Here is a 13,852-nt window from a genome sequence, read left to right as displayed (position 1 = left end):
GATGGTGTGTTCAGGGTGATGGGCTGTGTTGCTTTTACGCCAAACATAACGTTTTGCATTGTTGCCAAAAAGTTCAATTTTGGTTTCATCTGACCAGAGCACCTTCTTCCACATGTTTGGTGTGTCTCCCAGGTGGCTTGTGGCAAACTTTAAACAACACTTTTTATAGATATCTTTAAGAAATGGCTTTCTTCTTGCCACATTCTTGCGACTGATTGTTGTCCTATGGACAGAGTCTCCCACCTCAGCTGTAGATCTCTGCAGTTCATCCAGAGTGATCATGGGCCTCTTGGCTGCATCTCTGACCAGTCTTCTCCTTGTATGAGCTGAAAGTTTAGAGGGACGGCCAGGTCTTGGTAGATTTGCAGTGGTCTGATACTCCTTCCATTTCAATATTATCGCTTGCACAGTGCTCCTTGGGATGTTTAAAGCTTGGGAAATCTTTTTGTATCCAAATCCGGCTTTAAACTTCTTCACAACAGTATCTCGGACCTGCCTGGTGTGTTCCTTGTTCTTCATGATGCTCTCAGCGCTTTTAACGGACCTCTGAGACTATCACAGTGCAGGTGCATTTATACGGAGACTTGATTACACACAGGTGGATTGTATTTATCATCATTAGTCATTTAGGTCAACATTGGATCATTCAGAGATCCTCACTGAACTTCTGGAGAGAGTTTGCTGCACTGAAAGTAAAGGGGCTGAATAATTTTGCACGCCCAATTTTTCAGTTTTTGATTTGTTAAAAAAGTTTGAAAAATCCAATAAATGTCGTTCCACTTCATGATTGTGTCCCACTTGTTGTTGATTCTTCACAAAAAATACAGTTTTATATCTTTATGTTTGAAGCCTGAAATGTGGCAAAAGGTCGCAAAGTTCAAGGGGTCCGAATACTTTCGCAAAGCACTGTATATATTGAAAGATAGTGTCTCTCCAGGTTCCCTGTCGCTGTCGCTCTCTCTCCAGGTGCTCTGCCTCTCTCTCTCTCCCGCTCTCTCTCTCCAGGTGCTCTGTGTCTCTCTCCAGGTGCTCTGTCTCTCTCTCTCTCTCTAGGTGCTCTCTCTGTCTCCAGGTGCTCTGTCTCTCTCTCCAGGTGCTCTGTCTCTCTCTCCAGGTGCTCTGTCTCTCTCTCCAGGTGCTCTGTCTCTCTCTCCAGGTGCTCTGTATCTCTTTCCAGGTGCTCTCTCTCTCTCCAGGTGCTCTGTCTCTCTCTCCAGGTGCTCTCTCTCTCTCCAGGTGCTCTGTATCTCTCTCCGGGTGCTCTGTCTCTCTCTCCGGGTGCTCTGTCTCTCTCTCCAGGTGCTCTCTCTCTCCAGGTGCTCTGTCTTTCTCCAGGTGCTCTCTCTGTCTCTCTCCAGGTGCTCTGTCTCTCTCTCTCTCCCTCTCTCGCTCTATCTCTCCGGGTGCTCTCTGTCTCCAGGTGCTATGTCTCTCTCTCCAGGTGCTCTGTCTCTCTCTCCAGGTGCTCCGTCTCTCTCCAGGTGCTCTGTATTCTCTCTCTCCAGATGCTCTGTCTCTCTCTCCAGGTGCTCCGTCTCTCTCCAGGTGCTCCGTCTCTCTCCAGGTGCTCCGTCTCTCTCCAGGTGCTCCGTCTCTCTCCAGGTGCTCCGTCTCTCTCCAGGTGCTCTGTCTCTCTTTCCAGGTGCTCTGTCTCTCTCTCCAGGTGCTCTGTATTCTCTCTCTCCAGGTGCTCCGTCTCTCTCCAGGTGCTCTGTCTCTCTTTCCAGGTGCTCTGTATTCTCTCTCTCCAGGTGCTCTGTCTCTCTCCAGGTGCTCTGTCTCTCTTTCCAGGTGCTCTGTATTCTCTCTCTCCAGGTGCTCTGTCTCTCTCTCCAGGTGCTCTGTCTCTCTCTCCAGGTGCCCTGTGGGGGATCATTTCTGGTTCATGGGTCGTCGTTGTGACGTGAGGATGACGCAGCAGTGGCTGGTGGGGGCGTGCCTTGGTGTGCTGGTTGCCATAGTTACACTAATTGGCGCCGTGGCCTGGCTGGCGGTGCGACGATACAGAGCCATGTTGATAAAGACTAAAGTAGACCAGACACGCAGCAGGTACCCACCACACCACACCACACACCACCACACACCACACCCACCACACCACACCACACACCACCACACCACACCACCCACCACACCACACCACACACCACCACACCCACCACCCACCACACCACACACCACACACCACACCACACACCACCACACCCACCACCCACCACACCACACACCACCACACCCACCACCCACCACACCACACACCACACACCACACCACACACCAACCACACCCACCACCCACCACACCACACACCACCACACCCACCACCCACCACACCACACACCACACCCACCACACCACACCACACACCACCACACCCACCACCCACCACACCACACACCACACCCGCCACACCACACACCACACACCACACCCATCACACCACACACACCACACCACACACCCACCCACCACACCACACCACACCACCCACCACCACACCACACACCACACACCCTCCCACCACACCACACCACACGCCACCACACCCAACACACACCACACCCAACACCCCCCCCACACACACACACCACACACACACACACCCCACCACACACCACACCACACACCACACCTACCACACCCACCAAACCACACACCACACACACACCCACCACACCCTCCACACCACACACCACACCACACACCACCAAACCACACACCACACACCACACACCAAACAATCACCCACCACACCACACACCACCAAACCACACACCACACCACACACCACACACCACCAAACCACACACCACACCACACACCACACACCACACACCACACACCACACACACCCACCACACCACCCACCACACCACCCACACACCACACCCACCCACCACACCACACACCACACACCACACACACACCCACCACACCACACACCCACCACACCACCCACCACACCACACACCACCCACCACCCACCCACCACACACCACACCCCACACCACCCACCACCAAACCACACACCACACCACACACACCACCACACTACCCACCCACCACACACCACACCACACACACACCCACCACACCACCCACCACACCACCCACACACCACACCCACCCACCACACCACACACCACCACACCCACCACACACACCACACCACACCCACCCACCACACCACCCACACACCACACCCACCACACCCACCCACCACACCACACGCCACCACACCCACCACACACCACACCCAACACCCCCCCCCACACACACACCCACCACACCCAAAACACCCACCAAACCACACACCACACACACACCCACCACACCCACCACACCACACACCACACCACACACCACACACCACACACACACCCACCACACCCACCACACCACACACCCACCCACCACACCACACCACACACCACACACCACACACCCACCCACCACACACCACACCACACACGACACCACACACCACACACCACACCCACCACACCACACACCACACACCACACCACACACCACACACCACACACACACCCACCACACCCACCACACCACACACCCACCCACCACACCACACCACACACCACACACCACACACCCACCCACCACACACCACACCACACACGACACCACACACCACACACCACACCCACCACACCACACACCACACCCATCACACCACACACCACACCCACCAAACCACACACCACACCCACACACCCACCACACCCACCACACCACACACCACACCACACACCACACACACACCCACCACACCCACCACACCACACACACCACACACCCACCCACCACACCACACCACACCACACACCACACACCCACCCACCACACCACACACCACCACACCACCCACCACACCCACCCACCACACACCACACCACACACGACACCACACACAACACACCACACCCACCACACCACACCCATCACACCACACACCCTCCCACCACACCACACCACACGCCCCCACACCCAACACACACCACACCCAACACCCCCCCCCACACACACACACACACACACACCCACCACACCACACACCACACCCATCACACCACACACCACACCCACCACACCCACCAAACCACACACCACACCCACACACCCACCACACCCACCACACCACACACCACACCACACACCACACCACACACCACCAAACCACACACCACACCACACACCACACAATCACCCACCACACCACACACCACACAATCACCCACCCCACCCCACCACACCACACACCACCAAACCACACACCACACCACACACCACACACCACACAATCACCCACCACACCACACACCACACAATCACCCACCACACCACACACCACCAAACCACACACCACACCACACCACACAACACACACCACACCACACACACACCACCACACCACCACACCACAAACCACACCACACACCACACCACACACCCACCACACACCACACCCCACACCACCCACCACCAAACCACACACCACACCACACACACCCCCACCACACCACCGCCCCACACCACCCACACACCACACCCACCCACCACACCACACACCACCACACCCACCACACACACCACACCACACCCACCCACCACACCACACCACACCCACCACACCACACACCACCACACCAACCACACACCCACCACACCCACCACACACCACACCCAACACCCCTCCCACACACACACCCACCACACACACACCCACCACACCCACCACACCACACACCACACCCACCACACCACACACCACACCCACCACACCCACCAAACCACACACCACACACACACCCACCACACCCACCACACCACACACACACACACACCTGTTAGTAGCTCTATTTGTTAGTATTGAGGGAGTAGAGTAGTGAAAATAGAACCAGGAAATGATGGGTGGAGGAACTGAACTGGTTCATATTGTATTACATTATAAACCCATCTCTGTTCTGGTACTGAACTGGTTTCTATTGTATTACATTATAAACCCATCTCTGTTCTTGTTGGTACTGAACTGGTTTCTATTGTATTACATTATAAACCCATCTCTGTTCTGGTACTGAACTGGTTTCTATTGTATTACATTATAAACCCATCTCTGTTCTGGTACTGAACTGGTTTCTATTGTATTACATTATAAACCCATCTCTGTTCTGGTTGGTACTGTCTCTCTCTGTGTCTGATCCAACCCATCTCTGTTCTGGTTGGTACCGTCCCTCTCTGATCCAACCCATCTATGTTCTGGTTGGTACTATCTCTCTCTCTCTCTGTGTCTGATCCAACCCATCTCTGTTCTGGTTGGTACCGTCTCTCTCTGATCCAACCCATCTATGTTCTGGTTGGTACTATCTCTCTCTCTCTCTGTGTCTGATCCAACCCATCTCTGTTCTGGTTGGTACCGTCTCTCTCTGATCCAACCCATCTATGTTCTGGTTGGTACTATCTCTCTCTCTCTCTGTGTCTGATCCAACCCATCTCTGTTCTGGTTGGTACCGTCTCTCTCTGATCCAACCCATCTCTGTTCTGTTTGGTACTGTCTCTCTCTCTCTCTGTGTCTGATCCAACCCATCTCTGTTCTGGTTGGTACCGTCTCTCTCTGATCCAACCCATCTATGTTCTGGTTGGTACTATCTCTCTCTCTCTCTGTGTCTGATCCAACCCATCTCTGTTCTGGTTGGTACCGTCTCTCTCTGATCCAACCCATCTATGTTCTGGTTGGTACTATCTCTCTCTCTCTCTGTGTCTGATCCAACCCATCTCTGTTCTGGTTGGTACCGTCTCTCTCTGATCCAACCCATCTCTGTTCTGGTTGGTACTGTCTCTCTCTGATCCAACCCATCTCTGTTCTGGTTGGTACCGTCTCTCTCTGATCCAACCCATCTCTGTTCTGGTTGGTACCGTCTCTCTCTGATCCAACCCATCTCTGTTCTGGTTGGTACCGTCTCTCTCTGATCCAACCCATCTCTGTTCTGGTTGGTACTATCTCTCTCTCTCTCTGTGTCTGATCCAACCCATCTCTGTTCTGGTTGGTACTATCTCTCTCTCTCTCTGTGTCTGATCCAACCCATCTCTGTTCTGGTTGGTACCGTCTCTCTCTGATCCAACCCATCTCTGTTCAGGTTGGTACCGTCTCTCTCTGATCCACTACCAGGTTCTAAGGTTACTTCAGAAACAACTGACAACTGACCCTCCCTGTTTCCTGGCATCGCACTTCCTGTTCAACCTGACTTCCTGTTTCTGGTGTGAAAACACGGGCGTCTCCCTTCCGACAGAGGGAGTGTGTGTGTGTGTTATAGATATCATAACATAACCTGGTTTATTGACCTTTGTGCGTGTGCGCGTGCATGTGCGTGTGTGTGTGTGCGTGCATGCGTGTGTGTTAGCTACCGTAGGTTCAACCACTTTGACGAGCTGTCGGGTCGTTTCTGGGGGCGGTCCATCGGTGGATCAGCTGACTCGTTGGATAACCCCGTCTTCACCCGCTCCGACGAGTTGCTACACCGGAGGGCGCTCGACCGCACCTGCTGTTACCACGACGATACGCTGTCCCTGGCCTCCACCTGCCCTAGCAACGGAACACACCTCAACACAGTCTACCCACACAAGTTGGTGACACACACACACAGAGAACACACACAGAGAGAACACACACACACAGAGAACACACACAGAGAGAACACACACACAGAGAGAACACACACAGAGAGAACACAACTCAACACCGTCTACCCACACAAGTTGGTGACACACACACAGAGAGAACACACACACAGAGAGAACACACACACACAGAGAACACAAACACAGAGAGAACACACACACAGAGAGAACACAAAAATACACTAACACAGAGAACACACACACACAGAGAGAACACACACACAGAGAACACACACACAGAGAGAACACACACACACACAGAGAACACACACACAGAGAACACACACAGAGAGAACACACACACAGAGAGAACACACACACACACAGAGAACACACACACAGAGAACACACACAGAGAGAACACACACACAGAGAGAACACACACATACTGTAACACAGAGAGAACACACACAAACTGTAACACAGAGAGAACACACACATACTGTAACACAGAGAGAACACACACATACTGTAACACAGAGAGAACACACACATACTGTAACACAGAGAGAACACACAAACTGTAACACAGAGAGAACACACACATAAACTGTAACACAGAGAGAACACACACATACTGTAACACAGAGAGAACACACATAAACTGTAACACAGAGAGAACACACGTAAACTGTAACACAGAGAGAACACACAAACTGTAACACAGGTGTATGAGAGAGAACTATAGTAAAACGTTGTCATGGTTCCCACCTCATCCCTTTCTCCCCTCCAGTTCCCAGTACGGCTGGGCGGTCAGCGAGGTCAGCCTGGCGGAGTGTGTGTTGGATTCTGGGAAAGCCAGTGACCTGTCAGTGTGCAGCTGGCCCATAGAACCCATCCAGTGGACACCATTCCCCCTGCTACAGCAACTATCCTCTACACACAGAACCACCCCGGTACCTACAGACTACAACCCTTCCCACTGCTACAGCAACTATCCTCTACACACAGAACCACCCCGGTACCAACAGACTACAACCCTTCCCCCTGCTACAGCAACTATCCTCTACACACAGAACCACCCCGGTACCTATAGACTACAACCCTTCCCCCTGATACAGCAACTATCCTCTACACACAGAACCACCCCGGTACCTACAGACTACAACCCTTCCCCCTGCTACAGCAACTATCCTCTACACACAGAACCACCCCGGTACCTACAGACTACAACCCTTCCCCTGCTACAGCAACTATCCTCTACACACAGAACCACCCCGGTACCTACAGATTACAACCCTTCCCCTGCTACAGCAACTATCCTCTACACACAGAACCACCCCGGTACCTACAGACTACAACCCTTCCCCCTGCTACAGCAACTATCCTCTACACACAGAACCACCCCGGTACCTACAGACTACAACCCTTCCCCCTGCTACAGCAACTATCCTCTACACACAGAACCACCCCGGTACCTACAGACTACAACCCTTCCCCTGCTACAGCAACTATCCTCTACACACAGAACCACCCCGGTACCTACAGACTACAACCCTTCCCCCTGCTACAGCAACTATCCTCTACACACAGAACCACCCTGGTACCTACAGACTACAACCCTTCCCCCTGCTACAGCAACTATCCTCTACACACAGAACCACCCCGGTACCTACAGACTGCAACCCTTCCCCCTGCTACAGCAACTATCCTCTACACACAGAACCACCCCGGTACCTACAGACTACAACCCTTCCCCCTGCTACAGCAACTATCCTCTACACACAGAACCACCCCGGTACCTACAGACTACAACCCTTCCCCCTGCTACAGCAACTATCCTCTACACACAGAACCACCCCGGTACCTACAGACTACAACCCTTCCCCCTGCTACAGCAACTATCCTCTACACACAGAACCACCCCGGTACCTACAGACTACAACCCTTCCCCCTGCTACAGCAACTATCCTCTACACACAGAACCACCCCGGTACCTACAGACTACAACCCTTCCCCTGCTACAGCAACTATCCTCTACACACAGAACCACCCCGGTACCTACAGACTACAACCCTTCCCCTGCTACAGCAACTATCCTCTACACACAGAACCACCCCGGTACCTACAGACTACAACCCTTCCCCCTGCTACAGCAACTATCCTCTACACACAGAACCACCCCGGTACCTACAGACTACAACCCTTCCCCCTGCTACAGCAACTATCCTCTACACACAGAACCACCCCGGTACCTACAGACTACAACCCTTCCCCCTGCTACAGCAACTATCCTCTACACACAGAACCACCCCGGTACCAACTACAACCCTTCACCCTGCTACAGCAACTATCCTCTACACACAGAACCACCCCGGTACCTACAGACTACAACCCTTCCCCTGCTACAGCAACTATCCTCTACACACAGAACCACCCCGGTACCTACAGACTACAACCCTTCCCCTGCTACAGCAACTATCCTCTACACACAGAACCACCCCGGTACCTACAGACTACAACCCTTCCCCCTGCTACAGCAACTATCCTCTACACACAGAACCACCCCGGTACCTACAGACTACAACCCTTCCCCTGCTACAGCAACTATCCTCTACACACAGAACCACCCCGGTACCTACAGACTACAACCCTTCCCCCTGCTACAGCAACTATCCTCTACACACAGAACCACCCCGGTACCTACAGACTACAACCCTTCACCCTGCTACAGCAACTATCCTCTACACACAGAACCACCCCGGTACCTACAGACTACAACCCTTCCCCTGCTACAGCAACTATCCTCTACACACAGAACCACCCCGGTACCTACAGACTACAACCCTTCCCCTGCTACAGCAACTATCCTCTACACACAGAACCACCCCGGTACCTACAGACTACAACCCTTCCCCTGCTACAGCAACTATCCTCTACACACAGAACCACCCCGGTACCTACAGACTACAACCCTTCCCCCTGCTACAGCAACTATCCTCTACACACAGAACCACCCCGGTACCTACAGACTACAACCCTTCCCCCTGCTACAGCAACTATCCTCTACACACAGAACCACCCCGGTACCTACAGACTACAACCCTTCCCCCTGCTACAGCAACTATCCTCTACACACAGAACCACCCCGGTACCTACAGACTACAACCCTTCCCCCTGCTACAGCAACTATCCTCTACACACAGAACCACCCCGGTACCTATAGACTACAACCCTTCCCCCTGCTACAGCAACTATCTACAACACACAGAACCACCCCGGTCCCAACTACAACCCTTCCCCCTGCTACAGCAACTATCCTCTACACACAGAACCACCCCGGTCCCTACAGACTACAACCCTTCCCTCTGCTACAGCAACTATCCTCTACACACAGAACCACCCCGGTACCTATAGACTACAACCCTTCCCCCTGCTACAGCAACTATCCTCTACACACAGAACCACCCCGGTCCCTACAGACTACAACCCTTCCCTCTGCTACAGCAATTATACTCTACACACAGAACCACCCCAGTAGCTATTAGGAGGGAGGTACCTAGAGATTACCACCTATTAGGAGGGAGGTACCTAGAGATTACCACCTATTAGGAGGGAGGAACCTACAGATTACCACCTATTAGGAGGGAGGAACCTAGAAATTACAACCTATTAGGAGGGAGGTACCTAGAGATTACCACCTATTAGGAGGGAGGTACCTAGAGATTACCACCTATTAGGAGGGAGGTACCTAGAGATTACAACCTATTAGGAGGGAGGTACCTACAGATTACCACCTATTAGGAGGGAGGTACCTACAGATTACCACCTATTAGGAGGGAGCTACCTAGAGATTACAACCTATTAGGGCTGGAGGGGGAGAGTTAGAAGAGACAGATAGAGAGAGTTAGAGAGAGAGAGAGAGAGAGAGTTAGAGAGAGAGAGAGAGAGAGAGGAGAAAGAGCGACAGAGGAAGAGAGAGAGGGAGAAGAGAGAGACAGAGGAAGAGATAGAGAGGGAGAAGAGAGAGACAGAAAGAGACAGAGGAAGAGATAGAGAGGGAGAAAGAGACAGAGGTAGAGCTAGAGATAGAGAGATGGTATGTTGTTGTTTGTTTGTTTGTCCAGGTGAGGGCGCTGCGTCATCGGTCCTACTGTGAAGGTATGGAGCTGGTGGAACTGGAGAAGAGAGAGACAGAAAGAGACAGAGGTAGAGATAGAGAGGGAGAAGAGAGAGACAGAAAGAGACAGAGGAAGAGATAGAGAGGGAGAAAGAGACAGAGGAAGAGATAGAGAAGGAGAAGGAGAAAGAGACAGAGGTAGAGATAGAGAGGGAGAAGAGAGAGACAGAAAGAGACAGAGGAAGAGATAGAGAGGGAGAAGAGAGAGACAGAGGAAGAGATAGAGAGGGAGAAAGAGACAAAGGAAGAGAGAGAGAGAGAAAGAGACAGAGGAAGAGATAGAGAGAGAGAAAGAGACAGAGGAAGAGATAGAGAGGGAGAAAGAGACAGAGGTAGAGTTAGAGATGGTAAACTGTTGTTTGTTTGTTTGTCCAGGTGAGGGCGCTGCGTCCTCGGTCCTACTGTGAAGGTATGGAGCTGGTGGAACTGGAGAAGAGCTGGACGGCCTAGCAACCACTGAACCGTTTAGTGGAGTCAGTCGTGAGGAAAGGTTGAACAACTGAATCACTGAATAAACTGATTCACTGAGTCTCTGAGTCAATGGTATCTCTGAATCACTGAATATACTATCACTGAATCGCTGAGTCACTGAATAAACTGTATAACTGAATCACTGAATAAGCTGTATCACTGATTCACTGAATCACTCAGTCAATGGGATAACTGAATCACTGAATAAACTGTATCACTGATTCACTGAATCACTCAGTCAATGGTATCACCGAATCATGACTCACTCTTATTGGCTGTCTTGAACTTAACACTGATTTTGTAGCCCTTCCCATGATTATACAGAGGAAAGGTGTGTGTGTGTGTGTGTGTGTGTGTGTGTGTGTGTGTGTGTGTGTGTGTGTGTGTGTGTGTGTGTGTGTGTGTGTGTGTGTGTGTGTGTGTGTGTGTGTGTGTGTGTGTGTGTGAGTGAGAGAGAGAGAGAGAGAAAATACATTTATTCTGTTTTGTTATTGTTGTCAGTTGTGTCCATGAGTATTGAACTAGGCTTGAAATGATTGACATTTCCCCTCTCTCTGTAGTCACAAAGCTAGAAGCTGAGAGAGGTGGCCCCTAGTAAAGACTCAACATCTGTCTGTGGTCATGAAGCTGAGAGAGGTGGCCCCTAGTAAAGACTCAACATCTGTCTGTGGTCATGAAGCGGAGAGAGGTGGCCCTTAGTAAAGACTCAACATCTGTCTGTGGTCATGAAGCTGAGAGAGGTGGCCCCTAGTAAAGACTCAACATCTGTCTGTGGTCATGAAGCTGAGAGAGGTGGCCCTTAGTAAAGACTCAACATCTGTCTGTGGTCATGAAGCGGAGAGAGGTGGCCCCTAGTAAAGAATCAACATCTGTCTGTGGTCATGAAGCTGAGAGAGGTGGCCCCTAGTAAAGACTCAACATCTGTCTGTGGTCATGAAGCGGAGAGAGGTGGCCCCTAGTAAAGACTCAACATCTGTCTGTGGTCATGAAGCGGAGAGAGGTGGCCCCTAGTAAAGACTCAACATCTGTCTGTGGTCATGAAGCTGAGAGAGGTGGCCCTTAGTAAAGACTCAACATCTGTCTGTGGTCATGAAGCTGAGAGAGGTGGCCCTTAGTAAAGACTCAACATCTGTCTGTGGTCATGAAGCGGAGAGAGGTGGCCCCTAGTAAAGACTCAACATCTGTCTGTGGTCATGAAGCTGAGAGAGGTGGCCCCTAGTAAAGACTCAACATCTGTCTGTGGTCATGAAGCGGAGAGAGGTGGCCCCTAGTAAAGACTCAACATCAGTCTGTGGTCATGAAGCTGAGAGAGGTGGCCCCTAGTAAAGACTCAACATCTGTCTGTGGTCATGAAGCTGAGAGAGGTGGCCCCTAGTAAAGACTCAACATCTGTCTGTGGTCATGAAGCGGAGAGAGGTGGCCCCTAGTAAAGACTCAACATCAGTCTGTGGTCATGAAGCGGAGAGAGGTGGCCCCTAGTAAAGATTCAACATCTGTCTGTGGTCATGAAGCGGAGAGAGGTGGCCCCTAGTAAAGACTCAACATCTGTCTGTGGTCATGAAGCGGAGAGAGGTGGCCCCTAGTAAAGACTCAACATCTGTCTGTGGTCATGAAGCTGAGAGAGGTGGCCCCTAGTAAAGACTCAACATCTGTCTGTGGTCATGAAGCGGAGAGAGGTGGCCCCTAGTAAAGACTCAACATCAGTCTGTGGTCATGAAGCTGAGAGAGGTGGCCCCTAGTAAAGACTCAACATCTGTCTGTGGTCATGAAGCTGAGAGAGGTGGCCCCTAGTAAAGACTCAACATCAGTCTGTGGTCATGAAGCGGAGAGAGGTGGCCCCTAGTAAAGACTCAACATCTGTCTGTGGTCATGAAGCGGAGAGAGGTGGCCCCTAGTAAAGACTCAACATCTGTCTGTGGTCATGAAGCGGAGAGAGGTGGCCCCTAGTAAAGACTCAACATCTGTCTGTGGTCATGAAGCTGAGAGAGGTGGCCCCTAGTAAAGACTCAACATCTGTCTGTGGTCATGAAGCGGAGAGAGGTGGCCCCTAGTAAAGATTCAACATATTTTTGCAAATGTGCATACTGTATATATTTGTGTGTAAACATACAGTTGAAGTCGGAAGTTTACATACACTTAGGTTGGAGTCATTAAAAAACGTTTTTCAACCACTCCACAAATTTCTTGTTAAACTATAGTTTTGGCATGTAGGTAAGGACATCTACTTTGTGCATGACATACATTTTCCAACAATTGTTTACAGACAGATTATTTCACTTATAATTCACTGTATCACAATTCCTGTGGGTCAGAAGATCACATTCACTAAGTTGACTGTGCCTTTAAACAGCTTTGAAAATTCCAGAAAATGATGTCATAGCTTTAGAAGCTTCTGATAGGCTAATTGACAACATTTGAGTCAATTGGAGGTGTACCTGTGGATGTATTTCAAGGCCTACCTTCAAACCCAGTACCTCTTTGCTTGACATCGTGGGAAAATCAAAAGAAATAAGCCAACACCTCAGAAAAGAAATTGTAGACCTCCACAAGTCTGGTTCATCCTTG

The 13,852-nt window shown here is 51.2% G+C and overlaps 1 protein-coding gene across 4 annotated transcripts in view; it reads left to right on the top strand.

The window, feature by feature from the left end:
• LOC135529982 (uncharacterized) overlaps positions 1-11,976 on the top strand; it is a 33,035-nt gene extending 21,059 nt beyond the window's left edge. The window contains exons 6-10 of one of the 4 annotated variants that reach the window (XM_064958379.1): positions 1,858-2,049; positions 6,420-6,641; positions 7,430-7,592; positions 11,192-11,306; positions 11,848-11,976. In XM_064958379.1, the coding sequence (XP_064814451.1) occupies positions 1,858-2,049; positions 6,420-6,641; positions 7,430-7,592; positions 11,192-11,266 (652 nt within the window). In that variant the 3' untranslated portion in view covers positions 11,267-11,306; positions 11,848-11,976. The other 3 variants (XM_064958378.1, XM_064958377.1, XM_064958376.1) reach the window with 3 other exon arrangements.
• Positions 11,977-13,852: the final 1,876 nt, after the last annotated feature.

This window comes from Oncorhynchus masou, unplaced genomic scaffold (genome assembly GCF_036934945.1).
Source record: "Oncorhynchus masou masou isolate Uvic2021 unplaced genomic scaffold, UVic_Omas_1.1 unplaced_scaffold_1227, whole genome shotgun sequence".
In the NCBI taxonomy this organism is placed as follows: domain Eukaryota; kingdom Metazoa; phylum Chordata; class Actinopteri; order Salmoniformes; family Salmonidae; genus Oncorhynchus; species Oncorhynchus masou.
This window is presented reverse-complemented; position numbering and strand designations above follow the sequence as displayed.